The sequence below is a fragment of the Cyprinodon tularosa genome, unplaced genomic scaffold (assembly GCF_016077235.1).
Source record: "Cyprinodon tularosa strain WSP-4 unplaced genomic scaffold, ASM1607723v1 ctg37, whole genome shotgun sequence".
Taxonomy (NCBI): domain Eukaryota; kingdom Metazoa; phylum Chordata; class Actinopteri; order Cyprinodontiformes; family Cyprinodontidae; genus Cyprinodon; species Cyprinodon tularosa.
The window spans coordinates 2,142,321-2,166,352 of NW_024039085.1; the positions used below are offsets into that span (position 1 = coordinate 2,142,321).

The 24,032-nt window shown below is 37.5% G+C and overlaps 2 protein-coding genes across 2 annotated transcripts; both read left to right on the forward strand.

Moving 5' to 3' along the window:
* Positions 1-1,284: 1,284 nt before the first annotated feature.
* agpat5 (1-acylglycerol-3-phosphate O-acyltransferase 5 (lysophosphatidic acid acyltransferase, epsilon)) lies at positions 1,285-15,119 on the forward strand. The gene is made up of 8 exons (XM_038296328.1): positions 1,285-1,996; positions 2,752-2,821; positions 2,906-3,021; positions 3,172-3,261; positions 6,181-6,271; positions 7,078-7,239; positions 10,925-11,048; positions 14,549-15,119. Exons 1-8 carry the CDS (start codon positions 1,778-1,780, stop codon positions 14,772-14,774), a joined length of 1,098 nt encoding a protein of 365 aa, XP_038152256.1. The 5' UTR covers positions 1,285-1,777; the 3' UTR covers positions 14,775-15,119.
* A 6,028-nt stretch (positions 15,120-21,147) lies between these two features.
* zgc:163080 (uncharacterized protein LOC799515 homolog) lies at positions 21,148-24,021 on the forward strand. The gene is made up of 5 exons (XM_038296353.1): positions 21,148-21,284; positions 21,601-21,683; positions 21,771-21,872; positions 23,575-23,662; positions 23,763-24,021. The coding sequence occupies exons 2-5, from the start codon at positions 21,614-21,616 to the stop codon at positions 23,803-23,805; spliced, it is 303 nt and encodes a 100-aa protein (XP_038152281.1). The 5' UTR covers positions 21,148-21,284; positions 21,601-21,613; the 3' UTR covers positions 23,806-24,021.
* The last annotated feature ends 11 nt before the right edge of the window (positions 24,022-24,032 follow it).

Genomic DNA, 24,032 nt, shown 5'->3' on the forward strand with positions numbered 1-24,032 from the left:
TCCAGTGATGATCATTCCATACATTCCACAGCACAACAAAATGAATTCAAAGTCATATTCAAAGTCGTTAATCAGGCAGACTCTTTTACAAATTGGAATCCGGTTCACTTAACAAAAACCATCAATAAACTTGTCGGAGAAGTCAGAGGTGCCAGAATTCTGTACAGTGGAGACCTGCTAATTATCTGCAGAGACAGCGCCCAGCAAGGCAAAGCAATACGGATCAACAAAATTGACGGGATAAGAGTTCAGTGCAGCTTAATGGAGAACAAAAAGTTCAGCAGGGGAGTCATTGGAGGAGTTCCTCTAAAAATTTCTGAAAAAGAGATTCTGGAAAACATAAGAGGTGCAAAAGTAAAAGAAGTAAAACGGTTAAAAACAACAAGAAACGGAGAAAGATCTGACAGTTTATCTGTGCTAATTAAATTCGAAGAAGAGCAATTACCAAGCAAAGTATTCATCGGTTACATAAGCTATAATGTCAAAATCTACAATCCTCCACCATTGAGATGTTTCAAATGCCAAAAATTCGGTCACATTGCAGCAGTTTGTAAAGGGAAACAGAGGTGTGGAAGGTGTGCAGGAGAACATGAGTACGGAAAATGTGGAAAAGAAGCTAAAACAAAATGCTGTAATTGTGGTGGAGAACATACTGCTGCCTATCGCGGCTGTGAAGCAAGCAAAAGGTCTGAGGAAATTAAAAAAATGAAATTTGAGCTCGGAATAACCTACGCTGAAGCTGCAAAAAGGATCCCATCTCAGTCAGAAAAACCCAAACCTACAGTTCAACACACAGCAAATTCCAAACCTCTAGAGAAATCTCTAAAAATTGATGAAGACTCACTTATTGTTAAAAAGACAAATTTTGTTCTTTTCATGGTAGAAGTTATTAATTGTACTGCACAGACAACAAAAAAAAACGGAAAAAATCAAAATAATAGTGAAGGCTGCAGAAAAATATCTGGACATTAAAGATTTGAACTGGGAGATGGTTGGAAGTATGATGGGAGGACCGATGGGACCATCAGAAACTGGCAGAGTTAAGATGACCTAGAGTAAATTAAAATTATATGGGCAAATGTGATTTAGTATTATGTTGGTTTAAGTTACACAGGTTTTTTTTTTTTTTTTTTTTTTTTTTTTTTTTTTTTTTTTTTTTTTTTTTTTGGGGGGGTGAATCGTTTCCTGTTTTCTTGCTTTACTCCATATCAGTTGGTGGCGGTAATGCACAATTCACAAGTCTGCCAACCGCCATAAAATCCCATAAGAAGAAGAAGAAAAAAATGAAGTGAGGCAGGAAATAGATTATTTTTTTTCTTTTTAGAAACTAGTTTGTATTTTTATTTGGACGTTTTTGTATATCCCAGCGTTGTAAGAGACAGTTTAGACTGAAGGAGAAAACTTCTACCGTCGGCTTCGTTTAATTTTAGGCTAACGCTTTTTTTATTAACTTGTACAGTAATTGTTCGGAGTTGGGCGCTAAGCTCATTTTCTGGATGTTTCTAACATGTTGACACATAGTCGGTAAACTTATTTTTTTGTGTGTTTTATATTTTTTCTGTGTTGCAGCTTCAGCTGAGTTTGCAAACTGCATTTTTTGCTTGCAGGGGTGATTTTTTTTTTTACCTCCTTCTGCATTTCTCTTACTTTCTTATGCCGACCTTTTGGGGCAGGTGTGCTGAAAGTAGGCCAGGTGTGCTGTGGTACAGATAGGGTTCACTGTAGTGTGCTACCGGTCCAACAGCAGACTTCAGGGATTTGTTAGAGAGGTGTCACCATGCTGCTCTCTCTGGTTGTGCACACATACTCTCTGCGGTACTGGTTTCCTGCCACCTTCATGCTGGGTACAGCCCCAGCATATGTGCTCTCATGGGGGGTCTGGCATTTACTTTCCACTGTCCTACCAGCAAGTCTTTACCATAAAATAGACGACCGACTGTACTGCATCTACCAGAGCATGGTCCTGTTCTTCTTTGAAAACTACACAGGGGTCGAGGTGAGTAAACTGATGGTTTGGATCAGACTGAGCTGATGCTCTGCTCTGAAGGCCTGTTTCTCCACATGCAAAATGTTTCTTTTTGTTTTTTTTCTAAACGTCTGGAAATGTATTTGGATAAACCTAGCTAAAGCCAGTCAGTCCTGTTTTTGAAAGGTACTTCTGATGTACCAGTTGCATGGGAAGAAAATCTGCATTTTTCTCTGGTTCCTTGTTGCCACACCTTGCTCAGAGGGTGTATTTGTACTTAGGGTGTAGAAAAATCATGATAAAGATGCTGCCAAAAACCTCTTGTGCGTATTGTGATAGTGGAATGGTTAAAACGAAAGGCAAAGGTTAATTTGATGAGATTAGATTATTAATTATAAATTTGTAGAGAGATTACGGTAGATATCAGAACAGGTTTAAAGCCAAACCTTGATAGGATTTGTTATATAGTGCTGGTCACATTAATGAACACCCCTGGTAAAAGTATATAAAAATAATTTAAAAAGTCCAACCTTTAATAAAAAAAAAAAAAAAAGAAAATAAATTATTGTTAAGAAGAAAAAAAACTTAAGAATCTTTGCAGGAATAATTATTGCTGCCACTAATTTCTTTATTTATTCATAGCTAAAGTAACTTCTAATCAATATTAATCCTTCCATATTTTTCTTAACTCAATATATGTTTCTCATAGGTGCTTCTAAAAATAATCTGCACAAAAACTGTTACCCTGCAGTGAAGGTTTTGATTTCCTACTCTTTTGCTTTCAGATTGTTATATATGGCGATATACCAAAGAATAAAGAGAACGTTGTCTACCTTTCAAATCACCAATGTACAGGTAGTGCTTTTGTATATATACAGCTTCAAAATATAAATGCATTGTAATGTCCCTTTAAACTGTGTATCTTCTTTTTGATTTTAGCTGACTGGATAATTGCTGACATGCTGGCCATCAGACAAAGCGCCATTGGTCACGTCCGATACGTCCTAAAAGACGGGCTAAAGTGGCTCCCACTGTATGGATGGTATTTCTCCCAGGTGATGAAGCGATTAAGTCCTCCACAAACAGTAATCGGAATCTGAAATCTCCATTATACCTTCTATTCAATTTAAAGAGACAATTAAATCACATTATATGTACAGCTTGGTTAAGTTTTCTGTTTAATGAATTGTTTTTTTCTGTCTTAGCATGGAGGAGTCTTTGTGAAAAGAAGTGCAAAGTTTAATGAAAGAGCCATGAAGAAGAAGCTCCTATCTCAGACTCGATGTGGAGCACCAGTAAGTATACAGAGATCACAGCTAATGTTTTGTCTCTACCTCCGTCACAGCCTTTCCAATCGATTGTCTGTTCGATTTCAACATATTCTACTTATTATATTATTGTTTTGATAATCAGCTGAACCCTGAAGCAATTAGAAAAATGAATAGAGAGCATGACAAGACGCATGAAAACTGGAGTTAAGAAATGAAGCCAAACATGGAGATGAAAGATTATGATGTGTGAAAATACTAGTAGAGATTTTAGAAACTTTTTATTTCAACCACTTGTATCTTTCTGTCATAAATGCTCAAGATAAAAATGGTATTGAGATTTGAATAGATCTGATCAGGATTTAAAGTAAAAAACTGAACATACTATGAGTAGTAAAATTTGAGAAACAGATCATTGCATTTATTTCTCTGTATCTTTGTGACTTCATGTGAAATCATTAAATAAGCTATACGGATATGTTGCTTGGTTTCTGTGAAACCTTTTTGAAAATATTCAAATAGCTGTTTTTTGAATACCTCCTATTTATGTGTGTATGTATGTATGTATATATAATTTATATATATATATATATATATATATATATATATATATATATATATATATATATATATATACACTATATTGCCAAAAGTATTTGCTCACCCATCCAAATTATTGGAATCAGGTGTTCCAATCACTTCCATGGCCACAGGTGTATAAATTCAAGCACCTAGGCATGCAGACTGTTTTTACAAACATTTGTGAAAGAATGGGTCGCTCTCAGGAGCTCAGTGAATTCCAGCGTGGAACTGTGATAGGATGCCACCTGTGCAACAAATCCAGTCGTGAAATTTCCTCGCTCCTAAATATTCCACAGTCAACTGTCAGCTGTATTATAAGAAAATGGAAGTGTTTGGGAACGACAGCAACTCAGCCACGAAGTGGTAGGCCACGTAAACTGACGGAGCGGGGTCAGCGGATGCTGACGCGCATAGTGCGAAGAGGTCGCCAACTTTCTGCAGAGTCAATCACTACAGACCTCCAAACTTCATGTGGCCTTCAGATTAGCTCAAGAACAGTGCGCAGAGAGCTTCATGGAATGGGTTTCCATGGTCGAGCAGCTGCATCCAAGCCATACATCACCAAGTGCAATGCAAAGCGTCGGATGCGGTGGTGTAAAGCACGCCGCCACTGGACTCTAGAGCAGTGGAGACGCGTTCTCTGGAGTGACGAATCGCGCTTCTCCATCTGGCAATCTGATTGACGGGTCTGGGTTTGGCGGTTGCCAGGAGAACGGTACTTGTCTGACTGCATTGTGCCAAGTGTAAAGTTTGGTGGAGGGGGGATTATGGTGTGAGGTTGTTTTTCAGGAGCTGGGCTTGGCCCCTTAGTTCCAGTGAAAGGAACTCTGAATGCTTCAGCATACCAAGACATTTTGGACAATTCCATGCTCCCAACTTTGTGGGAACAGTTTGGAGCTGGCCCCTTCCTCTTCCAACATGACTGTGCACCAGTGCACAAAGCAAGGTCCATAAAGACATGGATGACAGAGTCTGGTGTGGATGAACTTGACTGGCCTGCACAGAGTCCTGACCTCAACCCGATAGAACACCTTTGGGATGAATTAGAGCGGAGACTGAGAGCCAGGCCTTCTCGTCCAACATCAGTGTGCGACCTCACAAATGCGCTTCTGGAAGAATGGTCAAAAATTCCCATAAACACACTCCTAAACCTTGTGGACAGCCTTCCCAGAAGAGTTGAAGCTGTTCTAGCTGCAAAGGGTGGACCGACGTCATATTGAACCCTATGGATTAGGAACGGGATGTCACTTAAGCTCATATGTGAGTCAAGGCAGGTGAGCAAATACTTTTGGCAATATAGTGTATATATATATATATATATATATATATATATATATTAGTTCAGGCATGTTAAGTTTCGCAGAACACAATTTGATCTGAGAGTGGTGGAGATTTAGTAGGAGGGTTTGCTGATAATCACATTTTTTGGATTCTGACCTGGTGGGAGCAGCGGATTATTGTGTGTGTTTGTCGTTGTGCAGCCTAAGTATACTAGTATTGTAGGGACCTTTTTATAGAACCACAGTTGCAGTTCGGATAGCTTGTCTTTAAAGGAAGTGTGAAAAATAAATTTCCTGTGAGATAAAATCAAGCAGTGGTTCCCAGCTCCGCTCTGCATGGTCAAGGTGTCAGGGAAGCAATCGTCTAAATCAGGTTTGATAGAGCAGAGACATGTCTAAAATATCCAGGACAGAGGTCTTTGACTAGCAAGTTTAGAAACCAGTGCTCTAAGGTCCTAAAAAAGTCCTACACCACCAACCACTAACTGTTTAAGCCATGCTCTTTATCTGAAATGCAGGCTTACTTTTACACCAGGTGTACAGCCAGCATGCATCATTTGCCGAACATTGCCACTTTGGTGTTGACTGATAATAGATTATTATAATATAGATTAATAATATTCAGATAAAAAATGGTGTAACAGTTAGTTTTAGTTCTATTGCTGGCATGTTTTTTTTTTAGAAATAACATTGCAGATTTTCAAAGGCCTCTAAAGTTGTTAAAAAAGGGAACTGCTGCTTTTGTGCTTAATACATGAAATCCTTAAGAGCCAGACTGGTACAATGTAAGCTGTGCTGAGAAGCTCAGCACTGAAAGTATTTAAAACCTGCCTGTTTTCACAATGGAAGAAATCTGCAAGCGGTGACGTTTGCAAATAATACCTATAACAACTGCCGATATTGTGTTCACCTGTGATTAAATATTCAGTTTAGTCTTATTTAAAGTCCTGAAAAGCTGATCTGATACAAAGGATTTAATATCTGTTCCCTCTAACAAATCCAGGAAATTTCTGAAACCTCCTACTTACTCAGTGCGATAACATCTCCCTTTGAGTTTTTTTATATTTATTTTTTCTGCCCACAGATGTACCTCGTAATTTTTCCCGAAGGAACCCGGTACAACCCAGAGCTGAAGAATGTTATCACTGACAGTCAGAAGTTTGCTGAGAGAGAAGGTAGGAACCAGGATTCAGCAGCCTTCCACTGGCGCTCTGCAGGCTGCATACTGATTCAGTGCAACACACTAACATTTGTAAAACAGCTGAGTTAGTTCTGTTTTACAACTTGTGTTCACCTTGCAGGCAGCGGCTGTACCCATGAGTGGCACCTGCATACAAATTTAGAAAACACTGGGTCCTGAAATTACAATTACTCACAAAACTACAATCATAACATGAAAACGTTAAAAAAAATATATATTTATACTGACAAATCAAGGCTTGGACCTAGTAAGTTAAAACAAACATTTACATACATGTTAGAACAAATATTGTACTTTTCTGACATTAACTCATAATTTTTTTTTTTTTAGGTCAGACAGGATTACCAAAATTTAAACCACACACTCAGTCAGTCTGTCACTACATGGTTAGTTAGTCCTCGGCCAATGTGGTGCCACCCTCTGCCTGTTAATACCTTCCTCACAGCAGATAAACTGAGCACATGCCATCCCTCTCAAGCGATTTATTTGGATTAAAGGGGGAAGGTGATATTTAGAACTATGGCCCAGAGATAGGCTTAATCTCTGCAAAATCGCCAAACAACATAATGCCAGGCTGCCCCTTAGCATCGGAGGAGTCATGCTCCATGAGCAAATGTTCATTTCAGCTGCTCTTGTGGATTGAAAAAAAAGGATATATAAGCTTTAATGTTATGGTTTACATTTTCTGTTGAACATTTATAAAAACGGTTTATTTCTGTGCATTTGTTGGTCTTACTCCAGCTGTCGTGTCTTTAGTAATTGATTGTATCTGTTTTGCAGGTCTGGCTGTCCTGAAGCACACTCTCACACCCAGAGTGAAGGCATCCCACTTAGCTGTTGACATCATGAGTGACAGTCTGGATGCTGTGTACGACATCACTGTGGCTTATGAGGGAACGCTGGATAAAAACGGTCACAGAAGGCCTGCACCATCCATGGCAGGTAGATGGAAGAACCTCCACACAAAAAATATTTGTTTTTCTTTTTAATTTAATATTTTATAAAATTGTTGGGTCTGCAGGTGGCGCAGTGGTTAGCGCGCACGACCTATGTACAGAGGCCTTAAGGCTGATTTATACTTCGAAACTAGGTCGTCTGCGTAGGTGTCGCAGTGAACAAAAAGACGTCCCTGCCCCCTCTGCAGACACTGCTGCACCTTTCCCAAATTGTAGCTGATTGCAGACAGTGACGCAGAAAGGAGGCCTGCTTGTTTTGTTTTAATGACTGCAATTGCGGAAAACAACTCTTGAAGTTTGACCACCTAGAAGAGCGAAGTGCGCGAGAACACTGGGACCCTTTTTCCACCTGGATCCCCGCTGTTTTTCGCCCTCATGTCCCTCTGTTGTCGGACAAACTTGCCCCCACTTCCTCACCGCCTCGGCTGCATCTAGCCTCACAGCGAATTCAGCATAAATCAAAAATGTCTGCGTCAAGCTCCCTGCGACGCACTGCTGCGGGGACTATAATGAGCCCTTTAGTCCTCGACGTGTCTCACCCGGGTTTGAATCCCCGGTCTCTCCCCCTCTCTCATACCCTCTTTCCTATCAGCCTACCGTCGGAAAAAAAAAGAGCACCTGCTGCCGTCAAAACTCATAAAAAATATCTTGTGAGCCTTTTTTTTTTTTATTGTTTTAAATCATTTCTTGTTCTTATAAATAACATTTAATCTAACAGTTTAAGGCTAATTTTGTCATAATTATAAAAATAAGCTTTATGCAAATTTGAAATATTAGAAATAAAGTCTAAATAAGAGCAAAGCTGATTTTTAAACTTAAGCCTCACTTTACTGGCCTCTTGTTTTTAAACTCCAGTTGATTTATTTCTTTATATTTCATGCAAATGTTCATTTATCAGCTATGAGGGTTACAGGTGGACGGCTCTGTGTAACTCCACTCTCCATAAACATTATTGTGAGTGGCCTTCCTGCTAATTATCGCCCAGCAAACATCACCTTTTACAGCCATGCCTTCCTGTAAACTGCGTGACTCTGCTATTTTTCAGAGTCTCTGATTGTTGTTGTTTGTTCCTTGTTCTTTGAGAAACACCGTTGGATTTAGAATAAGAAACAACAACTACAGGAGAAAAACATCCAGTTACAGTCAGGAAAAAACGTGGATGTTTCTCGCAAACAGGACGGACAATAAAGGAGCATTGCTCTCATCACGCACTTCCTGGTCTCTTGCTGTGAAGGTGACTTTAGTGGCTTCACAGGGAGCTGGAAGTGACCTGCGCTTGCTTTCACAACAGCTATTTTAAACTCACTGATGTTAAGCTTAAACATATACCTTTACGAACTCGGATAGTAATTTCTGCACAGTAACTAAAATATAACTTTCTGTTAAGCTTCCAAAATTATAAAATTTAAGATTAACGATCAGTTCTCTATTGGCTTCTTGTGTAACCAAATACCCAGTTTCTTTATAATGAACAAACTGCCGGACATACATAATGGGATATGTATGTGTGTGAGTATTTGTAAGAAAAAATAAATAATTTAGATATGTTAGCTTTACTTTGAATGAAAGGAGATGTTTGTTTATTTGTTTTTGGCAGAAATTAGAGAAATAAAAAAATGCTTGTTCAGATGATCTCACCCTCTCTGACAATAAACACAATAGATCAATTGATCTTGTGGCTTGACCTCTGTTTTGTTAGGTTCAGAAAACAGGATATTGTCCTCATATGACACTGAGCTGCTATGCATTTATGATTCAAAGCTCGGTTTTTATCTCCTTCTCTGCTTTTATTGCTCTAACTTATTGCAGTGGTAAAATATTTATGATAGAATATACATAAAACTTCAGTAACTCATAGGAGGTTTTTACTACTCTTACTACTAGAGCAGGGTTCAAAATATTAGCTCTAGTTAAAAGGTAAATAACATGTTATTATGATGGCATCCTTTACACTGGAAACTACAGCCTATAATTTGTTTAGCTCTATTCATCTATTGTCAATCGTTTTAAACTCAGACATCACCTAAACTCGCCTGTATATCAAGTCAAAGCAATAGATAAGTGTTTAAAACAATTGCTACTCTTGCATTTACTTTCCTGCAGTCTGAACACTGATACCATGGCAACGAAAACTAAACTAATTGACTGTGTCTGAACATCCAAACATCCGTTCTTACCCCTAAATCCCTCAATCATTATATAGAGCGGGGACTATATAGTGAGCTCAGATAACTTCCAGTTTGGACAGATGATCACTACTTTTCACTCCCTATTGGTCACGTAACTCTGCCTCCCTGCACCGTGCCTGCGCCATCTTTGTTATTTATCTTCGCTGTTGGGTAGTGATAGCCTATGGCGACAGCGGGGCCACTGTGACAACATATCCCATGATGCTTTGCGAGGAGAGCTCTCCATGCAAAGCATTCCGTGATATATCTGCTCGTCTAGTGATTATGGATGATCACTTCTTTTCAAGGTGCATTGTTGGAAATTTCGAGTCCACTACTTTTTCATCCACTAGACATTTGGACACTCATTTAAAAGGGCCTAACCACTATATAGTGCCCTATATAGTGGTTAGGGCGGACATTCGGGTACAGCCATAGTTTGAGAAGTGGTTCAAAGCGTGGCAACTTATGGTCTCCAGGTAGAAATTGATTTAATTATTAGTCTGAATAATCTCTGAGATGATTTATTCTTTCTGCTTTAGCACTTGAAATCTAACTAACATGCATGTTTACTCATTGAAGGGAAATAAATATTATGTTTCTTAATGGATTTCATTTGAAGAGAAATCGATTGGAGATGCTCTTTTTCTTGAGTCACTGAAACCTTTAAGTTTTCTTTTTTTAAATTGTGTAAATATTATTTTGGTAGTTGGCTGATGTTTAGAATCTATTTCTCCTGTTTCTTGCTGTTTTCCTACAATTTGAGGGGAAAATTGCTTTGCCTAAACTCGAGCAGCCATCACAATCAGCTCTGCTGTCTTCTGATTTACTTGGTGTCATGTTTTTTATTTTTTTATTTTTTTTTGGTCAATGGTTGGGCGCTCCTCCAGAGCCTCTGTATCTCACTGATTGATGCATAATCATTAAACTGGCATATGTTGTGTCTGAAGGCCATTGGAAATGGGGGCAGCTGCTGATATAGATGCTACAGTGAAGCAAGCAGTGCTCTGCTGCCTTCTTCGATCACATTTCCTTTTTCGGATTTCAGTGGCATGTTTCCTGATGTACTGCATGTTGTGGAAACAGGAACCTGAAGGCCTTGGGGTGTAGACGTTCAGCCTTGAGCCTAATTACTTACTTACATTTTAATATGTGACCTTCTGAGCTAATTTGGTTTTGTTTCTTGCTTATCGACTTGGCAAGTTATTTGGCTGGAGGCCTAAGAAATGTATAAATATTGGAACAGCTTGGAAATGCTTGATAAAGATGAAACGAGTGCTGTTTTTGTAATTCAAACTTTTAAACAACTTTCTCTCTACCTTTTTCCTGCCATGTTACTCCACTTTTACTCCACTCAGCCTGAAGCTTATTTCAGCTTTGCTTCCCAGCAGCTCTACTCCATCACTGTCACCTGAAGCTGGTGTTAAGGACTCGCTGTACGTGCCTCTTTGCTGAAAGGCACTTCCTGTTTTTGTTTAGCCTCTTATTTTTTATGTTTGGCAGAATTCCTTTGCAAGGAGTGTCCCCGCATCCACATACATTTCGACCGTGTGGACATCAAGGGAATCCCCTTAGAGCCTGGGCTTTTCCGCAGGTGGATGCACAACCGCTTTGAAATTAAGGATCGGTAAGTATGTTTCAAACATCCCACGCAGAATAATCTTGTTAAGTAATCAAATCTAACTGTAAGTAATAAAAGAACAGCTAAGAATGAGCTATATTCTTGTTTTAAAAGTCTAATTTTAAGTCTTTAAAAGTCTACAGTTTAACACATAATATGACAAAGTTGTTAATTTGAAGAAAATAAAATATATAAACACAAATCTGAATAGTGTGGCAGGTTCTGATAAAGGATCCATGATTAGTGGTAATAATTGACTTTTTGAGAAATATTTATTTTCTATGGAAATACAATTCTAAGTTTAAAATTGTCCAGATCAGTATTGTTTTTATTAATTTTGATGAAATTATTTTGTTGACGCTCCTTTTTTTCTTAACAATAACAAAAACTGACTAGCAAAACATGTATCTTTGATAACTAAAACATGACTAGTCATGGGTTTGAGTTTACGTCGAGACTAAATAAAAATTGGCGGGTGGTCGGTCAGACGTTTAAAATGCATCATTGTGCTGTAATCTGCTAAGCAGTATCAGCCATGCTGCTGCGTCCTGTTTGAGAACATTCAGCATGACCACAGATGGATTATGGCAGCAGCGGCAGGGGAGAAAATTACCCGGAATGGTCAGGTACAGTGCGCTGAACTCTGACAAATTCTGATCTTCAATCGGTGCTTGTGCAGAAATGCATCTTTTCACGCACATAGCTCTGAGTCTGCGCTTTACGCTCCACACTGATGGTTTTCTCTCAGTAGTATGGCTCTTGATGCTCTCGCTACTTAATAAACTATATGTGGCTGGTCATCCTCTGTCAAACGTAAAAAATCCTTTAGTCTAACTATTAAGACTTTATTTCTTCCAGCTCACAAGAGGTGATACTAAACATTCTTTAATTTCTAACAAAAGGAATCCCTAAATGACATCCAAACCAAATATTTCATTGCATATTGTTATTTTTGGATAAAGACCAAAATTAAAGGGTACATAGATCTTGGAATATTTCTCTCTCTTGAGTTTCCTTTAGATATTCCATTATTTTAGTTATCATATTCATTCATCTTTTGTCTGGATTGTTGCGGCATTACAAGGCAATTATGTCGCGTTCTTTTTTTTTTTATATCAAAACCCTGGGGATTTTAATCTACTTTGACCCTGAGCAGCAATAACCAAGGGAACAAGGGGCAGATTGAAGAAATGAAGCCAAAATTGCCAAAGCAAAAAGAAGCTTTTTGGAGCAAAGAAGATTGTATTGATCTGTGTGTAATGCCTAATTCATAGTAGATCAGGAAGTGTTTGCTTTTGAAGGGAAACCTTGTATCTCTAAAACCATTCCTTTATTGTACATTTTATTACCTTGTCTGTCTGCTATATGAACCAATATGAGGTGTTGATCTAGAGCTGCTATTTTCACAGCTGTTGTGAGACACTTTTTTATAAAGTAGAGCATTAATTCATAAAAAGTTTATATGAATTCTATAAATCAAGGTTTTCTGCCCAACAGCAATGATGAACTGCATGGCAGCATTCTATACCCAGCAACTGTAGTATTTAGGCAAGAGCTGTCAGTCTGGTAACAACACTGGTGCAGATGTGAGTCCACTATACACTGCAGGGCAACATTCTTTTAAGGTCCTAAACAGTCTTTTTGCCCATATGTGGTACATATCTGACTTTTTCATGGCAGTCTGAATGGCCTAATGAAGATTTCACAAAGAAGAAATCCTCATAAAGTGAGGAACATTATGAACAGCAGTGAGCTTGTCCTGTTGGGAAGATTGTAAACAACAACAGTGTTTTCAGTAAGAGGTCTTTTTACATTCTGTGCAAGAGAGACTCATAAAGAAGATCCTTCAAGCCTACAGCTATCAACACGCACAACAACCTGTTGAAAAACTGCCCTTGCATTATTACATTTAAATTCCCCTTTGGATTAATAAAGTATGTTTGAATTTCATGTGAATTCCCCATGCAGAAAAAAATCAGATTTGAGCCACTTCCATATGAGGAAGTACTAAATTAGATAAATACCCAATAGCGTCTGCATGTCTCATTTTATCATTGCCAGGACTCCCGCTAATCTTCCACACAGACTTCTGCAGCTGCAGTATCACTGATTGCTTTACAAACAGCCCTTGTTAATAGTTATGCTTTGATGATCCTGCCAGCTCCCATTGCTCAATATTCTAATAATTACACACAGACATCGGCATCCATTGTTAGGTATTTTGTTTGTTTAGCATATAACACTTCTAGTGACATTCACATCCATTATTCCTTCCATAAACATTATATTGCTATGTGAAGTCTACATTATTCTTCTTCATATGTGGGTTACTTTGATGTCCTGAATCGTTCAGACTCAAATCTGATAGCAGTCACATATTCTGTAGTATGAACGACCATGCCAAAAAAGATTGGACATGACCAAACATTTAGAACTGAACATAGAGAGCTACATTGTTAGCATAGCCTTGGAGAAGATAATGGTGAAAATGATATTAATTTCCTGGCCTTCCTTTCATTCTACTTTAAAACATTCTAGAAACCACTAACAAACCAGCAGATTGAGAGCTAAGTGCTCTGTTAGCAAAATAACGCACAATCAGATCTCCGATATCAGATGGAGCTTGGCTATTAAGGGCTTTTTGTGTGAGGAGCATGATTTTAAATTCTATTCTGTAATAAACTGGGAGTCGATTAAGGGAAGCTAAAATAGGAGAAATATGATCTTGTTTGGATTTGATCAGATCTCCAGGTGCAGTGACACCTCCACCGGTCCTGTACCTTCCAGTAGTAGACAGCCGCAGATCAGCAAATAACAGCAACAAGTTTGTATTTTATTTAAAATGTCAGGAAGGAGATGAGGGGGTCCTCCACAGGTCACTAGTCTGTTGTTAATTTTAAGATTTCTTGTATTGATGAAAATAATCTGTGGAATAATGTTTATGAAACAAACCAGACAGCTTGTTTTTTTATTATTTAAAGGAAACTATAGAATGCATCATGTTGTCAACAGGTCATTAAATATATTGACTTATTGAAAGGCTGTGTTATTGTATAAGAGTACGTTATATTCTCCTATTTTTTGCTGTTTGCATTTAGCAGTATCTGGTTGGTTTTCCTGTGCTTTGTTTAAAAGATTTTATAAGTTTAAGATTTTATGGGTTGCTTAAGATATGTTTTTTTTTCCACATCTTTTTTCTGTCTTTTCAATGTTGTTTACTCAAGTACATAAATGTAACGGATGGGGAAAAACAATTTTCTTTTTTTAAAATAATTTTCTAATAAGGAAAAAAAGTACGAAGCAGCTCTGTTTACAACTTCAGATTTTTTAACCATAGTAAAATTAATAACAAAAAGAAATATGTTGAGCTGGTAATTAACTCAACATACACCTGATGTATGTTTGTGCTGTATGTGTCTGTTCTGCACACTTTCTTTCATTCTGCAGTTTTCCATTCCTCCTTGCACTTCTCTGACAGCCTTCCTCTTCTTTTTTTTTCTCTAAAGGTTGCTGACAGATTTCTACGAGTCAGAGGATCCAAACAAAAAGTGCAGATTCCCAGGCGAGGGCAGAATCTCTCCGCTGAAACTCTCAAAGTCCCTCCCCTCGGCGATGATTTTAGGAGGGCTGACGCTGCCAATGCTGCTGACGGAGAATGGCAGGAAGCTTTATGTGAGAACCTGGGTTTATGGGACACTTCTGGGCTGGCTCTGGGTGAACATTTCTCCCTAACGGTTCCAGGGTCTGACTGCCATGGAGAGACACGAGGAAGGTTCGCAAATCCCCTTTCCTGTGCTGCAGAAACAGAGTCTGTTTCAGAGGCAGAGCAGTACCTGATACGATACAAGAGTATTGATTGTCCAGCTGTTGAGCGGAGACACTGAGAAATACTTGAAGCTTTGTGTAAAAATTATTAATATAGCAGATTCAGTGAAACATGACACAAAAAATATCCTGATACAACTAGATTTTGCCAAATTAGCATTCTTGCATGCAGTTTATTCATTTGGACATTAGCAATTTCTAAAGCTCCTGTATTTTTTTTTAAAAAACAAAGTGAACTGGCTACCTTAAAAAGTAATAATTTAAGTGCACTGACTAATCAGTGTCAGATATAATACTTTTACGCCAAGCCCTGTCTGTGGAGGAATATGCACTTTTGTGTTTTTTACACTGGCAGAACAGAACAAACAGCACACAGCTCCACCTGGAGGGGTACATGAAAACCACACCAGCTGCATTTTCTTTCGTTTTGTAACCATACTTATATCCACACCGAACCCTTTTCTTTCTCTCAAGACTGTGAATGTAGTGCTAAAACCATTCATTCATGAAGACGGGAAGAAAACAGGAATGTAAACTGCTGGATTTTTCTGTGCACACTTCTTGGTTACAGACCCCCCCCCCCCCCCCCCCCCCCATGGAGGAAAGTGCACAGATGATGCAAAAATGTGTTCTACCAGTGTAAGATCAAACTCAAACCTTTAAGTGTCAGCCGTTGCCAAAAGCTGGTGTGTTTGCCATAATATTGTATGGAGAGTGTCTCTGTGTGTTTTTATGTTTTATATTTAGCTCGTAAATCACAGCTTTAGGTTTGCTCCTGACTTTTCTTTTATTACAGTTAATTATCCAGTTTCATTACTTTGATACATTTATCACGTAATAAATTATCTTACAGTTTATATGAAAGTATCTACCTAACAAATGCTGGTAAAGCCATGTTAACAGTATATACTGTAGGTTCCTGTGCACTCAAAGCCATTTGTGTTATCACATTATTGTATTAAGAAATGCACTATTTGTCCATCGTTGTTTACTATAAAGATACCATTGCATTTTCCACTGGTCACTTTACTTGTAAGCAGTCTCATCATGCTCTGTTAGTCGTCTGTGTTTTCATCATCTCAAAAGTAAGGTAATTGCCTCATTGATACATGCCGCTCCGATACCTCACTTGAAAACTCCTTCCTTTAAAAAAAAAAAAAAATCCTTGTCAGCCATTTTATACTCATTTTTATCCTGACTAGAGCGGACTGGTAGCCTGGTCAGGAAACTGCAGACGGTATTTAAATGCCATCAGTCTTTTGGAAACGTGTGCCTTCTCTTTGGGGGCCACAGTGGCTCCTTTCCACCAGGGGACTGTTGGAGCTGCCTCTTACTGCGGCACATTGTCTACAGTTCATAGTGGCTTTTTTTTTTTTTTTTTTTTTGCTCTAAAATGCTTTGATTTACATTTTGACGACTATTAATAAACAATAAAACATTTGAAGTGTTCTGGGATGTGGAACTTAAAGGTGAGAGGGAAATAAAGAGTTGTTTTTTTTTTCCTTGGTAGTCATGTTTTCTGTCTGTTTAAATAAATGAATGTCTGCATTGGTTACACTAGATTGTACCTGCCAAAATTCTGGGAAAATAAAAACTTCTGTCACTGGACTGAAAAAGGGTGAATAAAAAAAACTTCTGGGGTCCAAAAGGCAACATAGTCTTAAGCTGTTACTTTGAAGCTCCTTCTGGTTAATTTTCCTCATTTTTATATATTTATAAAGAAAGAAAAAAACAACCTCTTATTTCAAAAGGCATATTTGGCACCAAACTCTACATGGTGGCAGAAAAGTTCTAGTGGCAACATCACTGTGGGCTTATTTTCCCTCGGATGAATCTGACTTTTTTTAAAGTGATGCACTTATAAAGAGCCAAAAAAAACTATTATCTATTTTTGGCATAGAGCAAAACAAAACACGGGGATATTACATCGTTTAATAAACAGGGAGCTAAGGAGCCACTTGCATGTAGCAGATGGCTGATCTAGCAAATGAAATCTGATCTTATCTCAGTACATCTGAAGCTAAATTTGTAAGGCAATGCAAGTTCATAGCACATTTCAATACATGGACAATTCAAAGTGCTTTACATGAATTACATAAGATATAAGGAAAAATTAACATAACAGTTGGAACACAACTTTAAACTAATAATACCTCAGTTAACAGTTTAACTTCAACAGTTAAAGGTAGTTCCAAAAAAATGGGTTTTTAACTTTGGCTTTAAAGAACTAAGGCTTTCAGCACTTTTCCAGTCTTCTGAGAGTTTGTTCCAGATCAGTGGAGCATATAGGAACTAAATGCTACATTGTGATGTAAAGCTGTGTGTCGTCTGCATAGTTTTGGTAACTTACTTTGTTGTTTTACTATAATCTGAGCTAAGGAGAGCATGTAGATGTTGAATGGGAGGGGCCCCATGATGGAGCCTTGGGGAACTCCGCATGTGATTTTTCTGGTCTCTGTTTTAAAGTTCCCTGCTGACACATAAAAGTCCCGATCCTTCAGGTAGGTTTTAAACCAGTCCAGTATCAGAAAGGTCGACCCAGATTTTTAAAGTCTCTAATAAAATCAAGTGATCGATAGTATCAAACGCTGCACTGAGGTCCAATAATACCAGCACCATGGTTCTTCCAGAGTCTGACTTTACATGAACGTCATTAAACACCTTAAGCAGGGCAGTCTCTGTATTGTGGTTGGCATGGAAACCTGACTGGAAGACATTGATGCAGCTGGTCAATGTTATGAAGCATTTAACTGTTAAAATACAACTTTTTAAATAATCTTACTGATGAAGGGGAGGCTTGAGATGGCTCAGTAGCTCTGGTGGACCAATTTGTCCAACCTCTCTTTTTCAACAATGGTTTGATAATTGCTGTTTTTAAGGCTTGGGGGGGGGGGACACCCGACATAAGGGAAGTGTTTATGATTTCAATCAAATCTGACTCTGAAAAAGGCAAAACCTGTGGGTAAACCACCAAGACAGCAGGAAGAGGAGCTTAGCTGCTGAACACTTTTTTCAAAACTTTTCTAGTTTCTTGGGCAGAATTAGGACATTTTCACTGCAGACAGCATTGCTACTGGATTTGTCGTTGATGTGCAAACTGCTTTTCTAATACCTTGTATTTGTTCAGAAATAAAATTGCCGAGTTATTGCAGGCCTTTTTAGTGTGGAGTTCATCGTCCACTGTGATAGGAAGGTTTTATTTACCTGTCGAATGTGGCAAATAAGGGGCGAGCATTGTCGATGTTTTTGTTGATATTCTCAGAGAAGAAAGGTTCTCTTGCATCTTATTCTTTTAAATCTTTTAGTGCATTTTTAAATCATTCTTTAAATAATCCTTAAAAAAAAAACAGTCATAGTTTTTGTGTCAGGAAATATGAGAAATTTAGGTATGTAGTATTATGTCTTCACTAAAGGTGTCCGGACAAGTTTTTTAGAACCACCCATGTCTGTTATGGGTTTTTTTAATGGTGTTGGACAGGAGTCTGGATCTGCCTGATTTGTATTTTTCTTAAAACATTTTCACACAAACATGCTGAAAAAATGTTTTATCAAACAAATGTGATAATCATATGAGAAATACTGTAAGTAGTTAGGACATGTTTAAAATGTCTGCAACTATACACTCTGCCAGTAAATGGTTTAATTGGGAGAAGAATCTAGCAGAAATTAATGCTTTTCTGAGACTCAAGTGTTTCAGTGCATTATGAGACCTCATCTCACCCATCACTAGAGGTTGGTCAAAGCTCCTATACCTTAGACCACATATGTCAAAGTCAAGGTCCGCCGGATTGTCTTTGCATGTTTGGATTCGTTTGGTCTTTGCTTTTCTCCCTTTAACAATCCAAGCTGGGCTGAAGTCGGTTGTCTGAGGAGGCGGAGTGCATTAACTGCCTGGATGGAGGGAGGGGCAGAGCTGATTCATCCAGGCTCCATCCTGTAGTCTTTTTGATTTTTCGGTCCTTTTTGGTATTGCTCTGCTCTTCTTTTTTAAAGAACCTCTGGCTGAATTCTGGGTCCGTTGCTGTCATTCGGCACAACATTTTTAAAGTTTTTTGTACAAAACGTGATTTTTCTTTGAAGGAAGTAATGTTTGGTCAGTATGCCATCGATTTTTGTATTTTATATTATTTATTAATTTTTTCAGTTGGAAAAATGCAGATAAGAGCCATGAGAGAAAATACAACAGATTTTTTTTTTAAATTATTATACTATTTGAAGCAGTGATCAGTAGGATCATAGAGCAGCACAGTAATGTATTTTCGGTTTATGATGCATGCACTTTCATTTATGTATTTATATTGATAAGTTTATTAATACAAGTACATTTTATTAATAATATTGATATTAATATTCTGTTTTTTTTTTTAAAGCAATGTGTTAGGTCTTGGTTCAATAGGCTATGTTCATCTCTATATGTTTTTAATAAATATTTAACCAGTCTGGCCCTCAGCTTGCAGGAAGTTAGTTTTTTTTTGGCCCTCGTTGTATTTGACTTTGACCCGGCCTTAGCCTAACCAGCTGAAAACAAATGACTCAGTTTTTCTTTCAAATAGATAGTCCTCTATGCCAGAGGCGTGTCTTATTACATCTGCTGTTTCCTGTCAGTTCTTGCAGGTACTTGTCCAAAGACTGGTTTTTCTCTCTGCTGTCATCCATCGCCTTTTTGCTCAAGAGGGACCGAGTAAACAACTTGATCCAATCAGCTGGGCCTCTTATTAATGGTTTTGATTGTTTTATACCTATTCCATTGTTAATACATTTGGTTAGTATAACAGCATTTATTATTTATTTTTTACACTATATTTTATTCCCACTGAATAACAGATGTTTCAACAAACTCTCGATGAAAACAACAACAAAAAATCACACCTTTTAGGAGGTTACTCAGAGGGCTGGACCTGTCAGTAACATGTGAATGCCATCGTCCACTGTGGACGTGCTCTATGTTTTATTTTGGGTATCTTTTAGGACAGAAAAAACAGACTCACACAGGTCTTTCATCCATGGTAGTCCTTCCTTACAAAGATAGCTTCAAAGTTGCAATTAAATTCTCATGTTATTTATAAATAATTATGATCAGGTTCTGGCAAATAATATATTCCACTCAATTAAAAATCTATTCCTTTTTTCTATTCTTTCCATTCCAATTCATTTCCCATTTTAGAGACGCTTAAGCAGCCCCTGTTGGGCTCCCTCTGAAAACCACAGTCCTAATTAAGCCTTTGTAATCGTTCAAATATTAATCCTAAATTGACAACACAAATGCAGTAGTTAATTATTCAAATCAGTATACAAAAAGTAAAAATAATAGACTGGTGCTCTTATCAGAATTATTTTTTGTGTTATTTGAGATAAGGTTATGTCTCAGCATTTTAGAGTATTCTATTTAAATGAAAATGAAGATCATTGGCTCAACCCTTTTGATGTGCATTATGCAGAACCATAAATGATTCATTTAGTCACCATAGAAGTATAATTGTTTGGTTTCGACACCTATCAGTTTTCGGCCATCTGTCAGTGTACATTGGGCCCTGACTGACCACCCATAATAAAGTTTATTTGGCTGTGCCACTGTCTGCACTTCCTTAGAAAAAAGCTTTAAGTTCTTTTTAATATCAATGGAATTATATCCTGTTAAATAAGGTATAATAAAGGGGGGGGGGATTTTAAGAAGTTGTTAGAATATATTCACATGGGAGGTACACCTGGTCTGGTATAGTTTGTCAGAGTGTGTTTAAAAGATATGTACATATACATGTTTTTTTTTTTTTAAGTGCAGCATCACTTTTCCTTGTATCCACTTTTTTATGTTTCATTAACACCGATTTGAACTTTAGTTAATAAAGCCTGTAGTATGTGGAAGTATGTTACATTCAAAATTTCCTGTTTTTATTGCATTGCTGTGGTTAACCATAAAAATTAGATTAGATCAACACTATTGTCCCCAAGGAAATATGTCTTAGTTACAGTCTTTGTTGCTGCGTGGCCCTGGCTGTCACATTACATTCAACAAATGAAAAACGTTTCTATGAGAGATCCATGATAATAAAAGTGAATACATAAAAGGAGCATGTCCAATTGCATTCACTCATAAAAATACTACTCTGATATAAAAACGTATGTTGTTCTCTGACTTTTAAGCCAATGATGAGTAGCCTATCTTTGGGTTAAATAAATTATCCTTTATTTGCCACATCTATTAAACAACATTTTCTATACAACCTTAGTTACTTGACTTTTTTGTATTAGATTAGCGCTTTATGTAGGTCAGGTCAAGTTTCTGATTTTCCTGAGAGTCAGTGAACACATCATGAAACAAAACTGGCATGCGCGCTCCGATAGAAAGCAACGTCAGGAAGTGAAGGCCTATAGACAGTAATCTAATCGGTTTTCGTTGATCTTTGATTTGGACCACAGGTGAGACAGTTTCACTGCCAATTATAAGCTATTTACTGAGTGTAAAATATGTATGCTGGAAAAAAAAGTGTAAATTTTAATGCACATTTCCACGTCTTGGTCTGATTTTGTTCTTCAGTAATTGCTTAAATCACAGAGAGGTAAACAGCGACATCTAGCGCTAAATCTGCGCACTACAGAGATTAAAGATAGGAGTTTAGTCAAAACAGTTATATAAATCGGGTTTTTCCTGTTATATGTGTGTGCGTGAAGCGGATTATTCTACGTCTTTTTAGTGTAAATTATATATTGATTTTTAAAGTCTATGTTTTTACAGCTCTGCGCTGAAAATGGACTGGATTGGTTTCGGCTATGCTACTGTGGTCATTTTTGGAGGATTTATGGGATACAAGAGAAAAGGTCCATTTATTTTATTTTTTCATGTTAACAGAATCACTCCACGAACTCATCAAATATTTTTTCCTAACTTTCTTTAAACTATTACAGGCAGTGTGATGTCCCTGATTGCTGGGTTGGTGTTTGGTGGACTATCTGCTTATGGCGCTTATAACATCTCCAATGATCCAAAAAACGTCCTGGTGTTATTGGGTTAGTACACCTGTAGGGGGAGTTTGGGGTTTTTTCATTAATTATTTTCTAATAAGTCCTGTCATTGAATGGGATCTATATGACTGGGATAATACTCTATAGAAACATTTAGAAAAAAAAGTTGCAAGAATTAATAAAAGCAAGAAACTAACTGAAGCTCTCAGCATTTAGAGAGAAATGCTGCCACTTGTCATTATTAATTGATATAGTTCTGTCCTACTAAAATGTTGGTCACTAAACAAGTATCTCATGATGGATATCGGCCAAAGAAGCCTTCACAACTTCCACATCGCAAACTGTCATCGCTTAAAGATTTAGTGTCTACAGAAAAGGTACAATACCCTTGTTAAAAAGTTGGTGATACAAATATTACACTGAAACTCAATTTAGTTTAAATATCAAATCAATATTTAAAAGAAAAACATGTATAAACTTATTGAAACCCTGTGTACATCCTCAAAAAATTTTCAATCTAAGCAACTTGTGATTAAGATTTAATATTTGTTCTCACTTAAATACATTGCCCTGCTTTGGATTTACAAGTTTTACAGTAGAGGAAGTGGCTCAAAGGCTCTATTGTACAAAAGTCACGGTCAGGAGAAGAGTCCATGGGAAAAATAAAAATACAGAAAAGAGAAGATCAGACCACAGATTTTATTTCCTTTTTAAAACAAGATGTGAAACAAGAACTGATATGGAGACTGAATTAATTCAATGGCAGCATGGCTGTCAAAAAGTCAACAGACGGTCTATGTTGCACGGCAGAAATTAAGCTTTTCCTCCCAGAAAAAATATCCAGGCCTGGCAACAGTACAACGGTCTTTATTGCTAAAAGAACACAATGCTTACAGTGAAGCACGGTGGTGGTAGTGTCATGCTCTGTTGTTATTTTTGCTTCAGATCAAACTGTTTTCTTCCTTTTAGTAGATGAACTTCAAAATGGGTTCAGGTTGTAAAAATAAAAAGGGATTCCTTTTTTTAAGTGAGTCACAGTGAGTTCAAGCATACATCCAAAAAACAAAAAATAAAGATAAAATAATGATTTTTGTAAGATTTGTCAGATCACAGAATTGGATCTGACAAAAAAAAACCTGTTGCCTCACCGGAAGGCTGTAGACATAGAAGTCGGCACTAATCAGATACTTTTGGTGAACCTTAAAAAAGGAAAATGTTCCTTAATCATGCTCCAAAAATATTAACTGCTAAAATTAAATGATAAGGCGCTTCAACAAACTATCAAAGGTTTTTTTCAGATTTTCCATTTCTTCCCACATTGATTTTAATGTTTTAACTTTTGAGAGCCACCATATTTCTAAATATTAGAGTAAGAACAAAGGAGGCCATAATACAGACTGGAAAACAGCCTAATTTCACCATTCAAAAGCATAACCAGGAGCTACATGTAAGGTTCTTAACAGAGGAATCCAAAAGTGAATCAAGTTGTTTAAAACTGCTGTTGACAGCGGGAGTTGGAGACCCCTGCTAAATAGTTAAAGAGACAATAAATATATCTGGACCTGAAGATGAAATGAGGCAGGATTTAAAGTGTCAAGATGATCGCAAGGAATATATTGGGAAAGGAGAATAGCTTAAAAATGAATGGAAAGAGAGGATGATAAGCGTGGGTAAAATGTTACAAACACCTGATGAGAATTTCAATTAACAGCCTCATTATTTTGTTTTTTTTTTGCATGTGTTTCAGGCTCCTCCGGGCTGCTGGCAGTCATCATGGGAACAAGATACAAGAAATCTGGGAAACTAATGCCTGCAGGAATTATGTCGGGGTTAAGGTCTGCCAAAATTGCTCAACTTGCAGAAAAGCTGATTTTGCAATAAAGATTTTGAGACAAGTGAGTTAATTTGCTGCTTTGTTCCCTTTTATTTCCCCAGTTTGCTGATGGTGTTTCGCTTGTTGCTCCTGATCATGGTGTGACCAACTGAGAAACCTCTCAGTCTCTCTACGAACCAGTCATTATAAAAAACGAGCTTCACTACCAAGTCTGTATTTCTGGCAGGGTTTTTCAAAGTCTTTAATTCATGATCCTCATGCGAGTCTGTGTATGATTGTAAATAATTTCATGTAATAAATAATTTGATGTAATTAACCTGAATTTACTTACTAAACATGACAAAATACTTGTTAACATTACAGGTGCTTGA